This window comes from Sander lucioperca, chromosome 12 (genome assembly GCF_008315115.2).
Source record: "Sander lucioperca isolate FBNREF2018 chromosome 12, SLUC_FBN_1.2, whole genome shotgun sequence".
Classification (NCBI taxonomy): domain Eukaryota; kingdom Metazoa; phylum Chordata; class Actinopteri; order Perciformes; family Percidae; genus Sander; species Sander lucioperca.
In genome coordinates this window covers 14,731,341-14,749,861 of record NC_050184.1, presented here as the reverse complement: position 1 = coordinate 14,749,861, position 18,521 = coordinate 14,731,341, and the positions used below count along the sequence as shown (strand labels likewise).

General features: G+C 41.3%; 1 protein-coding gene across 5 annotated transcripts in view; it reads left to right on the top strand.

The window, feature by feature from the left end:
• The first annotated feature begins 461 nt into the window (after positions 1-461).
• The window catches only part of LOC116040808 (solute carrier family 41 member 1-like), a 35,060-nt gene continuing 17,000 nt past the window's right edge, over positions 462-18,521 (top strand). Inside the window, exons 1-5 of one of the 5 annotated variants that reach the window (XM_031286461.2) lie at positions 462-657; positions 2,768-3,123; positions 14,400-14,507; positions 16,834-16,905; positions 17,204-17,348. In XM_031286461.2, the coding sequence (XP_031142321.1) occupies positions 2,812-3,123; positions 14,400-14,507; positions 16,834-16,905; positions 17,204-17,348 (637 nt within the window). In that variant the 5' untranslated portion in view covers positions 462-657; positions 2,768-2,811. Of the gene's footprint in view, positions 658-1,376; positions 1,637-2,767; positions 3,124-8,620; positions 10,024-14,066; positions 14,264-14,399; positions 14,508-16,833; positions 16,906-17,203; positions 17,349-18,521 lie in introns of those variants that run through there. The other 4 variants (XM_036008188.1, XM_031286462.2, XM_031286463.2 and 1 more) reach the window with 4 other exon arrangements.

The window sequence follows — 18,521 nt, the reverse complement described above, 5'->3', positions numbered from 1 at the left end:
TATTACACATAAAATGAAGATTGTGAGGCTTTTATTGTTTTTTAATTAGCTTATTTCTTGTCTCAAGCCAAAACCTCATGAATATTTCACTGTACAGCCAGGCTTTGTTACTGAAAAAATCCAAATGAATATTAACTACTGAATTGATTTTTTTATTTTTATTCATAAAATTATATTTAATTTAAAGGGTGGGGCAATTAGTTATCTATTGAGTTGTAAAATATTTTATTTCCATGAATGAAAAAGTGAAGGTGTTGTATCTGCCTGCTGCTGTCACCAGTCCACCAGAGATGGAAAGAGACAGGAGGGGGATATCGTTATCTGCCAATGCCATGAAATTTAAGACGGTGCCCCATGATGCATGCGTACTGGCTCACACACACTGTAGGCTACACTCACATACTGCGCGCACACACACACACACACACACACACACACACACACACACACACACATACTGAACTAAATACACAACATACTGTATGTACAAAAATGCCCGAGCAAACAGAAAACGGAACATATGCTACACATCTATAGCCTTAATATAGACAGCCATTTACACTCAAACACATAACACAGCATTGCAATCACAGTTATTCTTAGGAGCATTCACCTCAGCTGTGCTCACACTCACCCTCAAAAGCTCTGGAGACAAAGGTAAGGACGATATACAAACGATTATAGAAACTTCTCTCCACTGTGTGTAAAGGCTTATTTCAGTTCACGGTAGCCCAAGAATGACTACAGCACAGCTAATGCTCTTTTCAACAATAAGTTAATGCTGAGCATGTGTCTTCATCATGAGCAATGCTTGCCACAGATTGTTTTTTTCTTAAACTGCAGCAGTCTAACGGAGCAGCCATGTGTAGTGTAGGCACTTTTACTCAAGGAGTGCATTGCTTACTTGAAGTCAGCAATGCACTCCTTCACTCATGTTTGTCTCAGTAATACAACGGTTTCCCTAGTGGGGTCTGGGGACTACCAGGGGGTTCCTCCAGCAAAATGATTACCATGATTGTTTTTACATCTGATTCTGTCCTTCTCATTGTAACACAGTCTACAATACAGCTATCAAACTGTTAATATGATCATATGCTACGTTCTGTTCTTCGTCTATGAAATGAACAGATTTAGGTTTTTAGGTTTCTATTTTTAAAGTCCTAACATGGCAGAGTGAAAAAGTGCATCTATATTTTACTACTTAATCATAATAAAAACACAATACCTACGTGATGTAACATTTGAGATTCATTGATATTATTTCCCAAATTTCTGCAGCTGTTCACTTTCTCCACAGGGGGGCGGGGCTACACGTTGCCACTAGTTACTTTAGTGTTGTATCCAATCAGAAAGCGCCAAGTTGTGTAACCGTGGTAACCGGGGCAGTGGTATTATGGTATGTAGACATGGCATCCAGCAGTCGAGGCATGGATGTCAACAGAAGATACTTGTATATTTTATTGTTCTGATGTGTATATCTAATGGACCTGCAGATACATTTGGACATTTCGCGGGATTTCGGGGACTCTGTCGTCGATATTGTGTGTATTTGTATTTCTCGTTTTAAGCAGTATGCTAGCAGTCTCATTGGTTCGGATAGACTGAGTGGAGCGCACCAATCCATGATGTAAACAGGGTGGGTGCTGAATGGGCTGCTACCCATCGTTTGTTACAGCCACACATGGTCTCAGTGTGCAGAAGTCGTCTTTTGCATGCAAAACAAAACCAGCTTTCAAATGAGGGAATGCCATGCATATTAAAGAATACAGGCTTTCAAAGAGGATATTCTTTTATTGACTTTACGGCTAAAAGCCTACTTGCATCTTAAGTGTAATTATTTGAAATGATAGATGATTAATTGTGATCTTCATCCATTTATTGAACATAAATGATAGGCCGTTGAGATTGACAGTTAATGCTACACAAGGCAAACTGGTGATTGTATCAATGTAGACCTACATGTTCTGTTCTGCACCACAGTTTGTGTTTACACAAGAGACTAGACATTAGATTTTTTGTATGTGTGGCTTGAGTTTAATCATTGAAAGCCCAGTACAGTAAGCAATATACACATACACTCACAGATAGGTTGCCCAATTTTTCTAATAGCCTTAGTAAAAGTAACGACAAGTTATCATTTGCATTTAAACACTGCTAAAGTCTTATAATAAACGTATTCTGAGAAATAATCATCTGTATTTTGTATGTAAGGACTAGAGCTGGGCGATATGGAAAAAAATCAAATATCACGATATGTTTGACAAAATACCTCAATGGCGATATTGTGGCGATATTGTAGTCTGTAGTGTGACTACTGATGCTTTCGAAAAATATTAACACGATGAGTTTTGATAAATAATCACCAATAATGTGGATACAATGACTAAGTGGGTAAAGGCAAATAATAGAAAAGCTAGTAACAGTCTAGTAAGTTCAGAAAATGACATCACTTACTGTAATGCAGCCTCTAAAACCAGGAAAAGACCACTTGTGTCATATTACAATATTACGATATCCAAAATCTATGACGATATCTAGTCTCATATATCGATGTCGATATAATATTGATATATTGCCCAGCCCTAGTAAGGACGGAACCCTTAAAAGAGACTATAAAGCTTTGTATTTCTTTTTACACTATTATTTCACAACTTTTTAACTGATTGTACCATATATCGATGTATATTAACCTTACTGCTAACTGTCAGTTCACAGGCTCCATACAGCACCCGACCCACCTAATGCCCAATTTTATTCTGTACCCCAGATTAAGCCAACACTGCCAAGGTCGTCACAGCCACCAGCGCCATCATGCCCGGTGAGGATAAACCACCACAACAGACCCGCCAGAGGAAAAAGAACAAAAAGTCCCGCTCCAAGGGGAAGAGCCCGGGTGGGAGTCCCAGTGCCTGCCTGGGAGGCGCCATAGATGGCCAAGATGACCTCATCTTACCCCCAGTGCTCCAGCCTCCTCCTAAAAAGCTGGCGGGGGAGAAGCCGAAAGTATCCGTCGCCAAAGTGGAAGAGGAGTCGTCCATTGCTATCTGTCTTCAGGTGCTTTTCCCCTACCTGCTGGCTGGGATGGGCATGGTGATGGCCGGCATGGTGCTGGACGGTGTACAGGTGAGTGCTCGGCCATGAGAATGGCTTTGAGATATTGAACTGACTGACTGTGTGCACATTACACCCATATATATATGTATGTATGTATGTATGTATGTATATATATATATATATATATATATATATATATGTATGTATGTATGTATGTATGTATGTATATGTGTGTATATATATATATATATGTATATGTATATGTGTGTGTATATATATATATATATATATATATATATATATATATATATATATATATATATATATATATGTATATATATATGTGTATATGTGTGGATACATCTTCAATAACTTGTGTGTCAAAGTTCTTATAATTCATGTTCAACCAGTAGTGATGCTTTTAGTGTGTTGTAGTCAAAGCTTCAGTGCGTAACTTTTTGATATTAATGAACGTCCGTTACATTCAAGCTAATTAAAACTCTCAGCTCCACAAAACTCTCTCTGTATTTCTCTGTATGGCTAGGTTCAGAAAATGGGTGTCGTCCGGCGACTTTCGCTCGCCGAAAATTGAGTGAAGATAATTACCTCTTCTTGACTTCCGGTCTCTATCATAGGCTATAGTAAACACAAGTCAAAGGTCTCTGTCCTGAGTGGTTCATGCTACTATACATTTCTCAAAGTTGAGAACGACTGACAAAGTCTTACAGCCTGACACCACAACATCCACCAAAAATATTTTAATTAGCATTTCATTTTTGTTTCAAATCGTAGGCATCTCTCCTTGATCCACTAGCTGCCTGCCCCCTGAATACACTGTGAAAAAGCCCGGTCTCAGGAGACAACACAGGGCTCGTAAACATCAAACAAACACTAGGGGCACAGGCTGTGCACCAAAATACAACAAACCACTCCAGCCAATCACCGACAAGATGGTTGGGGGAGGGGGTGGGGGTTAGTGACAGTTATTCTGTTAGTCATGACAGTTACGGAAACATGGGGGGAGGGGCAAGCTTGCTCCGTTTTGTTTGGTATTTACTTGGAACGTCATGCAGGAACTCATAGTGCACCTTTTAATGTACCTCATGTACACAGACAGCACTGCTACGTTCACAGCTATAATGTTACTGCTAACTAGAGTGCAGATCGGGCCACATTTTGTCTGAGCCCTTACCCGCGTCCGACAGAGCAGTAACCGAACCCGACCCGAGCCCGCCAGGCATTAAGATATTTATGTCCGAGCCCAACCCGAGCCCGACACAGTTAAAATCTAATTTTTTTCTCATACTAATGACACACGTACATTTGTTTGTGTGTAAAGCCCGCTTTTTTTAAGCAACTGTAGGAAGGCATTCGGAAATGTCAACAGATGAGCGCATCAGCGCACACGGGGCAACAAGCGCACGTTAATAAGCTGTTGAATTTAAAATGTTCAATGTGTTAACCTTTCCTGATTGCTTCGATTCCGACCGTGATCAGAAAACCAGGGGAGACTCGTTACCTCCAGGGCCGACGTTATTTAACGTCGGGGTTAAAATCACGTTTCTGGTGAGCAGATGAATGAACTTGGCTTTCAGTCTGGGGTTTATCTCGGACACCGCACACACTGTGTACAAAATTTAAACTTATTCCACCAACTCTGCTCCGGTCGCATCTACACGTCTGCTTCCTCTTTCTCTATCTCTCTTCTGCCATTTTCCACACACACACACAGACACACACCCACACGCATTGAGCTCTCTTAAAGGAGCCGCAGCACCATTTTACAACAAATGCCTTATCGCGCTGATGTGACCGAGCCCGACCCGAACCCGAACATCATTTCTAAATATCTGTCCGAACCCGGCCCGGCCTGTTGGGTCCCGTTGGGCTCGGGTCGGGTCTCCATCCTCTACTGCTAACTTTATCCTCGACCTAATATAATAGCTATATAATAACAGGGAAAACCCTGAAGTTGGATATTTCGAAAAACACCTTATCTCAGCTGCTGTTAAAGCTCAGGCAGCCTTCTCTATTTGTGTGTGGTCCCATTGTGTCTTTAACCCTCTGCCAGGCATCCCTGGCATCTGGTCTGCAGCTGAGGGAAATCAGACACACTGCTGTCTGCTTCATGATGTGCTGTTTCCTGTGCTTCCTCTCTGTCCTCCACTGATAGACACACGTCTATCCTCACACGGCTTATTCCCTTCGCTCCATCCATTGCTCATCACTATTTATTCCACTCTCTCCTCTACAGTATCAGTTACCCTCCTACGTCTGATGGAGGACAGTTAGTTTTGGTTCAGTGCCGTGTCGTAAAAGCATAGGGGACGGAGGGAAGGACATGGAGAGTAGCCTATCTGAATGGAAAGGAGATAAAGACAAGAGCACTGCACTATCTGCAATTAGGACTGTTACTGTAGCCTGTAGTGGTTGTGGATCTTGTCTAAATAACCACTTCCTGTTCCTCATTAGGGTTGCACGATATTGACAAAATGTGATATTGCGATATAGATTATGAATATTGCGATATCTATATTGATTTCGATATTTTTAAACATGTAAAATTACAAAAGTTATGGGAAAACGCATCAAAATAGATTCATAACAAAAACAACACAAGGTTAATTTCAACTGACAGTCATATTGGACTGGTCCAACATGAATAAATAAATAAGGACCATGTCTACAGAACAGGACATGTTTTACTGGTTGTACAGTATAAAATAAATAAATAAAGAGAATAGGACACAACTTTTTTTCGCTTCTCTGATTCGTTCCGTTTTGTTGTCTCTATCTATTTCTTCACTTACACTGTCACTCTGTCGAAATATGCACACACGTGGTACGCTCCATAGGGTTTGTCACGTACTGGACCCGTGCGCTGACGTGCACTAACATGTGCAAGTGGCACGGTAACTGGTCAATGAAATGGTGATCATTATAGCGTTTAAAGCGGGCTCTAAATCAAACACAACTAAGCCACACAGCCAACGGATGGGACGCAACGCTCCACAAAATAAACAAAATATTGTATACCGCGATAACGATATTGAGTCGATATATCATGCACCCCTAGTTGTCATAGCTTCAACTTATATCCCACGTGTTACAGCCTACATCCTTAGTTTGCCAATGGGTTTGTTCAGGATTTTTGACCCCCCCCAAACTATGACACTAAAAGTGTTCATAGTTTGTCAGCCTCCCAGAAGTCCGGGGCGTTGTATGCTGTGAATGTTGTGACAAACAATGATTATGCCAAACTGTTACAACACAGACCAAGAGTGTGGGAGGGCCAAATATTATATTTAATTTATTGCATACACGTGATAAAGGAGAAGGCTGTGTAGGTGAGAGAAGGAAAGAGAAAGAAAAAACACCATTTGCGTCTACACAGGTGCATCAACAGTGATACATACGGCTCTTCTTGTATAAAGTCAGTGTGGAATGAACAGCTTCGGTGAAGATTACCTGCTCATATCAGTCCCGCATGAACACTGGGGCTCTGCCCGCAGTTTAAAAGCTGGATGGGAAAGTTCTAGAAAGTTCTAAGCTTCTAGCATGTAATTACAAATCAATCCATGATTTCTTGCAATGTTATCAGATTAAATACATCAAACGCATTTGATGTGGAATTTCGCCGATGGGATATGCAGAGCTGTACCTGGCACCAGCTAGCAAGAGATTCGCGGGAGACACCGGTTTTAGCCGTCCCTGGTCAGTCCTTAGTTGGCATGCTGCTTGAAATGCAAATGTAAGGATTCAATGGAGTTGAATTTAAGTGAAATAGCAGAGGCTTGTGGATTTTGTGTGCTACATTATAGACTTTATTTCAACAGCATTTCGATGATCTTATTTACAGTACAACCTGTAACAGGTTCTACAGGATCTTTTGAACAGATATTCTTGATCAATGCCATAAAACAGTAAAATCCTTTCATACATCATTGTTATTGCTCAGGTTTAAAAGTGAGGTGCCACTGCAGTAATGGCGGCTTGTTTACTTCCTGGATTTGTGACTTTGATTCATCAAAGGTCTTGAATACAACCATTCACATCACATGATTCTGAAGTTAAGTGTACTCATGACGAGTAGTAGTTAGTCGTTGTTTAATGTCTTCGATATTGAGTTGCATTGTGGGAAATGTAGGATCCAACGTTTTGACCCATACTAGGGACTAAAAGACTGCTGTTTCCATTTTGACCATTCTTTTTTTAACCTGTCTCTTCTGAGTCCCCACACAGTACATGGTTATTTGGAGTAAGAAAATATATAATACATCCATATTTTAGGCAAATAAGATACACTCTGAGATACAGAAATGGAAGTATTTTGTTGCCTGCTTTCAATAGTTTACTGTTGTACAACTGCATCACCATGCATTGATTTGATAAACACTAAGATTTGGAGTCAATACTTTTACAGAAATAAATTTGTCAAATGTTTCACCCCTAACCCCTATTTTCCACCGGGCGCGTCTGCGCTGCGTTCCGGATGCGCCGCGAGCAATCGCTGCCATTCAAGTCAATGCTTGATAATCCAACAGCCGTGCCACAGCGCGTCCCAGAAGCGCGTGTGAAGCGGCTCTCCGCTAAAGCGCCAGGTCTGTTTTCACGCGAGCCGCGGGCCGTTTGGACAGCCAGGCAGGAAGTGAAACAGCGAGACTATCCAGTCAGTTTACCAAAAGAACCCCAATATCGTATATGTCTCCTTTACAACACCACGGATGACGAGAGATTCATCTTGGAGGTGGAAAAACATAATAGACATCACAGATCATTTTTATCAGGACAACACCAGAAAAGAGAGGGCACGGAGTTTAATTGCAGGAGTGCTTGAAGTGGAAGGTAGATAGTAGTTTAATAAACACGCGATTGTTCTGTAAAGTACTTGTAGAGACAATAAAGAGTCGGGCAGCAAGACGCTACGCATCTGAGACGCTCCCGGTATGGTATGGCGCGTGGCGCATGGCGGAGGACGGAACAAAACCGGAACGCAGCTGGAACCCAGTGTGAAAATGGGGTGAAATGGGAATCAAATTAATGACTTTATAATAATAAGGAAAATAATAACCATCACCGCCATTCAAAAGAAAAAGTTACTGCATTATAGAAGCACTTTGCATGTAAGAGACAAGATATTTGTAGATTATGTGACCTGAAAAGTGCTCTGAAATAAATATTTTTAATCCTGGGAAGCTTCTTGAAAGCAGGGCAATGTTTTAGTCACATGGTACAGTACGTGTTTGTTTGGTCTTACAAGTTGAGTTACAGAACAGAAGGAGATACAGTACCGGGAACTATGGAACTAGGATCCCAGTGCAAACGTGCAAATAAGGCAGGTGGAACCGAGCTAGAGATGGATGGAATTGAAACGGAGGGAGAGAATGAATGAGTCACGATGTAGAGAGATTAGAAAAAGAGGGATGAGAGAGAGGGAGAAACGCAGCGAGACCGGCCGACAGAGGGATGTCACATGGAAAGAGGGAGGTAAGAGGCAGACACGCAGCAAGAAATAGAGGGTAAGCGTTAAGCCGGTTGTTTCCCCTCATGAGTTTGCTTGTCGGGCAGTGCAGACAGCCCTGCCTCTTTCTGTTCTACGTCACAGCAGAACGGAGCGGAGGGAGCAGGACTACCCCGATGCTGACAGGAGGAAAGGAGCACTCCAGTCTGCCGGAAGCCGGCTGCTGCTGCTGCATCTCGTCACTGGACCCCTTGGATCTCTTATTGACATTACAGAGCTCTTTATTGTTTTCCTCTTCCCCCTCATTGTGATCCTGCCAAAACCGAGGAGCTGGATTGACAAAGACATAAAGGGATCCTGCAGCTTCTAACTCTCGAGACCTTTTGGACTATTCTTCATCTTTTTGCTGCTTTCAATCATTCAGGTGTCAGGATACAAGCAGATATCAGACTGAATCAAATGGATTAAGGACTAGATCCAGTAAACACTAAACTCCATTCAAAAGACTACATCAAATTAATTCTGGAGTAGAATTGATCTAAATCAGATTTATTGTCAGCTCTTTAACGTGTGTGCATGTTATAAGTCATTTTACTAATCTTTACTTAAAGAAGCAGATATGATAAAGATAGACTTTGACTGCAGAAGTTGAGGATCTGAGCTATTGACAAAAATGATGACCTATGAGTAAGGAAATGGTGGTAATGATTGGGTTCCCCAGTGATACTGACTAATGGATACCTCATCGCTGCTGACTCACCACTGGCCCAAAGATGCCACGCTCTGTTGCCATCACGTCGGAGTTAAAGCCTTTAACTTAGATTTTGCCTGGGGGAAAAGACAATTGATCGGAACAAATGGAAAATGAAGTGACAATCTCTCACTTGTTTTACTCGATTTTCACTTTTGAACATCTGAAGACATGGCAGGAGCTGATTACCTTTCTTTTTTCAATTTTCCTCAGAGGTAAAAAGGGTGAACATAAGCTCCTTGTTTTACTTGTTCACTGTCACGATAGATTGAAGAAAAGCCATTTCTTTGTAATCCTTTGAAAGCGAATCAACTATGCATTCACAAATCCTATCTTTCCGTTCTTCAAACATGTGCCCTTGCTCTTTTTAAACCAAGGACACCAACACTGATTGGTTTCTTCTTCAGCACTCGACCCTGCTCACTTCGCAGGACAGGTGAAACTCAAACCAAGTTTATGGACACGTCAGAAACCGATTTTTCCTTTACGCTCGGATTGCAGATCCACTTACCATGGGATAACTGTACGTTGAACTAAGTGATTAAGTAACCCCTTGTTCAACATGGTGGTGACTCACCTGGAGCTGGAGCTACGCTACCAGGGAAAGAAGTTACGTGGCGTGACATGGAAGTTGACTCGATCAGAACATGGGTTCATACCAGAGAGCTCTTGGCTTATTGCTGCCCAGGTTATGGTGCCGTACCTGGTGTCAGGGCTCGGAATGGTCTCCGCCGGGATTGTTATGGATCTTATACAAGTATGAAAATCTAAGAAAAATCATTTGTGAAATTCTTTTTGAGTGACTGGTTGATTATTAGGTGAAAATGGTTGGGTACCATCTGAATTGTTTCAATACTAATACGATAACCTGTTTTTTAACATTAAACAAAAAAAGCCAAAGTTCTCTATGTTAAATGCAGTCACAAACCGATTACCAGACAAAACATCCATTCTGTAAAACCCTGGATTACATTCAGTGCCTTTTGTTAACATACTACAGTATCTGCGCATGGAAAATACAGTATGTTAAGGTTAGAGAAAGTACATGGTTGCGGCACATTAGCCATGGCTAAGGCATTCATGGGACACCAGAAAGATTGTCATGTCATTCTTTTTTTAATCTTTGATTTTCTTCAGTTTCAACTTTCTGTCACTTTTTTTGGCATGGAGGGGAGGGGGGAAGGAGAGCGAGATTCACAGATTCACTTCTGGACCCACAGCCCGCTGCTCTGAAGCCTGGCATCACCACACAGCTAGCATTTTGGGAGTTCCAGGGGAACTTGTGAAAGCAGTTTCCGTAAATATACAGTAAAGCCAGGGGCTATTGCAGTCAAGCCGTCAATGTGCAACCTAGGTGTTTATGGAGATGAGAAGCTATTGCTATATGCTGGTAGGCGTTCTTTTTTCAGCATTTAATGGCAGACTAGAACACTTGTAGGCGTATGCTGCCCCCCCCCGTCAGGTCTGGTAGAATTGCATCCTACGGTACCTGCGGTACTGTGGAAAAATGAGTACCGTCACATTTATACATCGACTTTGTACCGAAGTATATCGGTTCTCAAGACATCCCTAGCCCTATGGATGAGTGAGTGGATGGATGGAGTGACTTTACACAAACAGTTTATCATAGTGGTATGGATGAATGAATGAATAATGTGGAGAGATGGGTGGTCGTGCACATACTGTATACAGACAGCTGTAGATGGTTGAATGGGTCAGTAGAGTGAGAGGCAGAGATTAAGTTTACGTGCTGCTCGGGTCAGAATGGTCTCATTTGGCGGTGTTTTCATATCCAGGTGTATGAATTAAGGTCTGACCGACATTGACCTTTAATTAAATATTAGACATTTTTCTATCTTTCTATCTTATATTATTATATCTTTTTGACTTGACCAGCTCTTTCACCACAAGTCTTTTAAACACCTTTTACATGTGGGGCAAGTTACAAGAAAATTGTGGTTGATGATGGTTAAATTGGTGGACAGAATCCTTTTGGAATAATAGAGGGCAGTGTTTCCTTACAAGCAGACGGATACATGGGTGGATGCAGCTAGATGGAACAGCTACTCTATATACAGAAGTTAAACAGCAGTCCTGCTTCCTGTTTTGATGGTGCTGTTGTTAATTCGACAGATGGAGCCTTGTGTTACATCCACCTTTCTGAGCTTTCCAAATCAGATTTAGATGTGCGGAGGAAAAGGAGACCTTTGGGATAAAAGTGGACAGTTAATTTAATAAGTGGTCAGAGAAATGCTATAGAAACTTTGATGTTTTGGTGACATAGAAAAAAAGACGTAGATTCTGTAGAAATGCAGTCAAAGAAAGCCAAACTGTTTGAAATAGGCCTATTTCTTACATTAGGCTATGGTCTTAGCCTAAAATGTAGCTTGAACTGTTCTGAACATAAGTATATGCACATGCTAATGATACAATAATGATGTCTGTAGTGAGTAGTATTAATATCAGTAATTATAATGACAATAAAAGATTGCTGCTCTAGATTTCCAGAAATCCAGAGTCAAATGGCTTTTAGTTATCTTGGCTTCTTGCCCATCACACTCAAGCAGCGGCAGCAGTATCAGGGCAGAAGTGGGCCATGTCCCAAGATAGCCTCCCAACATGACAGCCTTCTGCAAGACCTATCAGTCCAGAACCTGAGAGCAATGTGTATAAATAGACACACACGAGCACACACAAGAAGCACACCACTATACTCGTATTCATCCCTCTGTCCTTCATGGTGGCCTGGTTTTAAACCTCATCACCACTTTCCCTCCCTAGTTGCTGTTATATGATCAATTGAGGAGTCAGGAATGATCTCATTGGTTGTGTTTAATGTTTGTGGGTGGAGCTAAAGAACAAGGGCACAATAGATACCTGATCAAGCAGGGGCAAAATATTTAAAAAGATAAAAAGGACATTCGATACATTTTTTTTTGTCACTTATTCTTAAACATTCATGGAATGGATTGCGCCACTGATAGCACCATGAATTGTGTATCACTTACAATTGCTATCTGCCCCGTCTCAAGGTCCGATTCACAAAAGATATTGCGCTAATGATATTACAACGAACTTTATTCCTTAATCACATACAGTCACATATACACAGTAAAATATAGTAAACATTATTTTAATGCATTATAATAAACTTTATTGCTGACACAGGTCCATATAACACATTATACAGTATAAAAGTTTTGCATTGTAACCCATCCTAAGTATTAGGATGCAGTGGACAGCTTTTTACATACAGCATCCAGGGAGCAACTTGGGGTTTAGTGTCTTGCTCAGGGACACTTTGACATGTGGCCTGGGATTGAACCGTCAACCTTGTGGTTGGGGGGGGGGGGGCACTCTACCTCCGAGCCACAAACAGCGCAAAACACTCTCGTAAAGTTTAACAGCTGAGTGCAATTTGGCAAGGAATTCAAATGTGACAGAGAGAAACCATATGTGGGATTTAATATCCCAGTCTGTCAGTGCTGTTGGTGTTTTCAAACGCACACCTTCAGACTGTAAAATAAGGTGGCATGATTTGAAGCGGAGGACACCCCTTATAAATGCGAAAATAGATGTGAATTTGCCCATGAGTGTACTAATGTCATTGTAAATTGGTTTCTTACATATCCACATCCACCAGCACTGTCTTTTAATGTCATTTTGGGCCGTCTACAACGCCCATAGGAAAGCTGTTAAGATGGTGATGTTGAACCCACAGTGAAGAAATAGTGATTGTTAAAGGAACACGCCAACATATTGGGACTTTAGCTTATTCACCGTAACCCCCAGAGTTAGATAAGTCCATACATACCCTTCTCATCTCCGTGCGCGTTGTAGCTCTTTCCGACGGCTCCACCGGTAACCCAGCCTAGCACGGATCCTGAAGGTAATCGGTTCCAAATAGCCTACTGCTCCGAATAAGTGACAAAATAACGCCAACATGTTCCTGTTTACATGTTGTGATTTGAATAGTCACAGTGTGTACAAATAACAAGGTCACATGAGACACAGCCATCTTCTAACCATATATAAACTGGGAACTATATTCTCAGAAAAGCGAAGCATTTCTACTCTCTGTCCGGTGCTTCTCAGGTGCAAGCATATCACTCCACCCAAGTAGCAGAAGTAGCAGTGCTTCGCCTTTCTGAGAATATAGTTCCCAGTTTATATACGGTTAGAAGATGTCTGTCTCATGTGACCTTGTTATTTGTACACACTGTGACTATACAAATCACAACATGTAAACAGGAACATGTTGGCGTTATTTTGTCACTTATTCGGAGCAGTAGGCTAGTTGGAACCGATTACCTTCAGGATCCGTGCTAGGCTAAGCTACCGGTGGAGCCGTCGGAAAGAGCTACAACGCGCACGGAGATGAGAAGGGTATGTATGGACTTATCTAACTCTGGGGGTTACGGTGAATAAGCTAAAGTCCCAATATGTTGCCGTGTTCCTTTAAAGGCTAACAAAAATGGAAATGTTAAACAATGTTATTTCATCATTTTGTTTGTTTGTTTCTTAACTGAATCACTTATAGTATTTGTGCTTCTATGACATTTTTCCCCCTGAGAAATGTTTTGAAAACTTGTTATCTGACACAATTTCCTTTGTTTTACCTCTTTCCTTCCTCCATTTCCAGCCTGCTCTGTCAGTTTCTCCTCTCATCTGTAATTCCCTCCCTCCCTCCCTGCCCCTGCTCCTGCTCCGCATCCCTCTGCTCTTGGCAGCTGTGCTGTTCTTTTATATGTGCATCTATTTAAAGATCTAAACATCTCGGACCTGCCAACTGGAGTTGTAGTCAGAAAATATGAGGCACACTCTGTGAACTGTGTGTTTTCTAAACCCACTGAACCTTTGCAGTATGGCGTGGCATCAGCTGATGCTCAGAGCGGTGGAAACAGGAAAAGTAGGCTACTGGGTTAGTCTAGAATATGTGATGTGCTTATTTAACAGCATCAGTAAGGGACATGGTTCAGAGGGGTCCATCTGTGGAGGTAGAGATGATTTCTTTATAGAACTGAATGAGTTGTAATTCAGTGTATTTATATTTGTCTGCAATGCTTTCTAAGTGTTTATACAATATTTTATTTGAAATGTGTGTGTGTGTGTGTGTGTGTGTGTGTGTTCCAGCATTGGGAGGTGTTTAAGGTGATAACAGAGGTGTTCATCCTGGTGCCTGCGCTGGTGGGACTCAAAGGAAACCTGGAGATGACCCTGGCTGCTCGACTCTCCACTGCTGTAAGAATAGCTAGGTGTTAAATATTGTGTGTATATATATATATATATATATATATATATATATATATATATATATATATATATATATATATATATATAGACCCCAATTCCATGAAGTTGGGACGTTGTGTAAAATGTAACTAAAAACAGAATACAATGGTTAGCAAATCCTTTTCAACCTATATTCAATTGAATACACTACAAAGACAGGAACATGCCCCTGTCCCAGCTTTTTTTGGAACGTGTTGCAGGCATCAAATTCAAAATGAGTGAATATTTGCAAAAAGAACTATAAAGTTTATCAATTTGAACATCAAATATCTTGTCTTTGTAGTGTATTCAATTGAATATAGGTTGAAAAGAATTTGCAAATCATTGTATTCTTTTTTTATTTACGTTTTACACAACATCCCAACTTCATTAGAATTATTGGAATTAGGGTTTGTATATATATCACTTTCATTAAGCCCTATATATTTGATATTATTCAAGAGAACACTTTTACTACTCCCTACAAATTAATCTTACCACCCTACAAACAATTTATCATGCAACACTGATTCTATACAAAGTCACACACACACTTTTTTTTATAAACCTTTTGATATCATGTGATACCCTCAAAAACTATTATCATGTTTGTTTTTCAGCTCAATCTAAACTGAAGATAGGGCCACCAGATTATATTCAACTGCCATGTGGTTTCTTGAAGTACAATTAGGCATGATCATATAATGCAAAAAGTAAAATTATTCAGAATGATATTGAGATAATTTTTTTATTCCATCGGTACCCTGTATGTACAAAATAATTGCACTATAATGTTTCATCTGTATTCTAAAGTGTTACCCAAACCCCAGGCTGTAAAAAAAAAAAAAAAAAAACTTGACTCGTAGCTCTCGCCCTATTTTAACAATCTGAAACGCTTGTATCAAACGCCAAAAGCAAGTAGCTTTGTGGGTGGATCTCGGGCGCTGTTGCTATTATACCGGCGGGATAAATGACTCTTGCGTCTGACGCAAATCTAAAATGGGTTGGTCTGAAGTAGCTACATTACTCATAGGTGTGGTTTGGGCGTAACGTGCAATGAACCAATCAGAGCGTTATCTCACATTCCCTTTAAAAGCAGGCACGCTTCTTCCATGGCGGATTGCTATTATAATGGAGGATTTGCTAGGCGCACACTCTTAATACATCCATGGGTGCACGCCAGGAGCGGTTCACAACCGAGGAGACCAACGTTTGCTATTGATTTTTCTTTTTGACAAAATGTAAATAAAGAAATGTCACAAAAACATACTTTCCGATGTTTTGGGCTCACTCTCACTGAATCACGAGGTTATGAATGCATGATGATATTTTTGCAATGTAGTCTAACATTAGACCGAGATTACCTCCCTATAGACGATGCAGCTCATCTGTCTCTCCTCTCCCGTGCTGGGGCATTTGGGTTAAGTGGCATCGGCACATGCAGTTCAACATCACATCTCCTTAAGTCCTCTAATATTTCCTCATTTATGTCATCAACACATCCATGATTCATGGAAATGTTGTGTAAAACAAGGTCATATTTTTCCTTGTATTTATGTATGGTTTGCAAAAATGGGAACTGCTGGGTCCGTGAGATGAGAGAAGCAAAGTGTATGCGCGGTGTGCACACGCTACATTACGGCCAAGCATGCACCCTTAAAATAGCATCTGAATAACGCGCCACTGACTTTAGACTAGGTTTTTCCTGGTCTGTGGCAGAATTGTTTTCTGAAACTGCCGGAACACGCCTCCTCTTTTTGCTCAACCACCCCCGGGAGCGCAAGTTCATTCCCTAATTTACCAACGTGAGTCTGTGGAGGGAAAAGTCCGCTGTGCGTCGGGTGCAAAATAGGAATGATACATGCATCGGTGTACAAAGTCAATTGCGCTGGGTGCAAGATAGGGCCCATTGTCTACTTGTCTGCCTCCTTGAGATGACTCTTCTTTTTTTCTGCACACAATGAGCTATAATATTCCACACTAACATGTAATTGTAACAGGTGCCTGGGTAGCTCACCTGGTAGAGCGCGCGCACATATTTAGAGGTTTACTCCTCAACACAGCGGCCGCGGGTTCGACTTCAACCTGCGGCCGTGTGCTGCATGTCATTCCCCTCTCTCCCCTTTAATGTCTTCAGCTGTCCTATAAAAATAAAGACCTAAAATGCCCTAAAAAACAAAAAAAAACATGTAATTGTAACACTCAGTTTTGTCAGCTCTATATAATTCAAATGATTGGAATTGCCTTTCCCCAAACATTCTCATTAAAATGACTGGCGGTGTCTCCGTGTTTGTAGGCCAACACAGGCCAAATGGACGACCCTGATAAACAATGGACCATGGTGTGCAGCAATCTGGCACTGATACAGGTAACATACTTACTGTAAACTCACATAGCTAACTATTGTCACAGGTTTAGGCAAAAAGAAGGATCAAAATAACCATTGAGATACTTTGTTTAGTTATGCGTAGTACCCTGTGGTCTAATTTCTGATGTTTTATGGACCAAACGATTAACTGTTTAATAGAGAAGCTAATCAGCAGATGAATCAGTAGTGAAAATATCTGTTAGTTGCAGCCGTATGTAAAAGTCACCGCACTGTATGTCACATTCATTGCTGTACCCTAACTGTATCTTATGATAACGTCTCGTCTCATTTTCTGCAGGTTCAGGCGACAGTGGTGGGCTTCCTCGCGGCAGTGGCAGCCGTGTGTTTAGGGTCATTTTCTAGAGGGGGGATTGAACTGGACCAGGCAGCTGTTCTCTGTGCTAGCAGCATCACCACAGCCTTTGTAGCTGCTCTTTCCTTAGGTGAGTGACCAGGGATGCCATCATTGTTTTGCATCTGAAGTTGAATAAATCTACTGTATTACAGTATTTTCCAATTTTGGCTAAATTTTTACACACAAGTTTCAATTTGTAAAACTCTTAAAACAAAACTGTTTACAAAACTGAGCCAGTGGAATTGTCTTATGTGCATTAATGTTCTGGGTTTATTAGGAACTGCACAGAGAAAAATGTGTAAAATCAATGTGTATGGATGCAGTGATGATCCAGTCACCCTGTATCCAGTGGCAGCAGTGCAGCACACATATTTAGCAGAAAACGGTTGGAAAACAAACAGGTGGCCAGGTGCTCAGATAGTAAGACACGAAATTGAAGCAAACCAATACGATTGGTGTTTACATGCACAGCTACTTTGTCTTTTAAGGTGAGGTGTAAGGCCGCGTTCGGACTGCCTGCGTCGGCCGTCCGACATTCCGGCAAAAACGCAGGTCTTTCCATTCACTTTGAATGGTGGTAGTGCGTTTGGGCTGCGGCGGGGGTTGTCGCAGGGGGGACACTTAAAAAAAAAAAACGCCCCCACGTCACGCTGTGGGTGGCCAATCATGTAACCCGCGATCAGACTTGTCAGTGTGTTTTGAGGCGGTGTGAGAGTCCCGTACAGTAAACAGGAAACATCACTGCCTTTACCACTGCCACAAGAAAGTTTTAATACACTCTGAGGGTAAAATACGAAACACAAGCACTGAACTGCCTGTGTGTAATAGCTAAATGTTTCCTGCAACAACAAAGCACTCACTATGTCTCATTTGTCTCTTTCTTTCTCTCTCTCCTGTAATATAAGGCTGCCTTCAATTGCGGTCACAAACTTCGAAATCTATAAACGTTCTGACGGAAAACAGTAATCGTGAAATATAAAGTCTACTTGTGCTTTGTTGGGGGGTTTAAGAACAAAACAGGGCGTCACACAAATGGGCCGACTTTGCCGACGCAAAGACCGACAGGAGATGACGGCTGAATCACTTTTAACTTCCGTCATAGCTGCCCTGTTTATTGGCCAATCCTTATGTCTTTATTTCACTTTGTGTCCTGTAGATGATCCAATTTGTTGCTAAACTTTCTTTGAATGCATTAAATATATAATGAATACTTTGACATGTTGGGAAATACTCTTGTTCTATAGACCTTTTTCACAGCAGA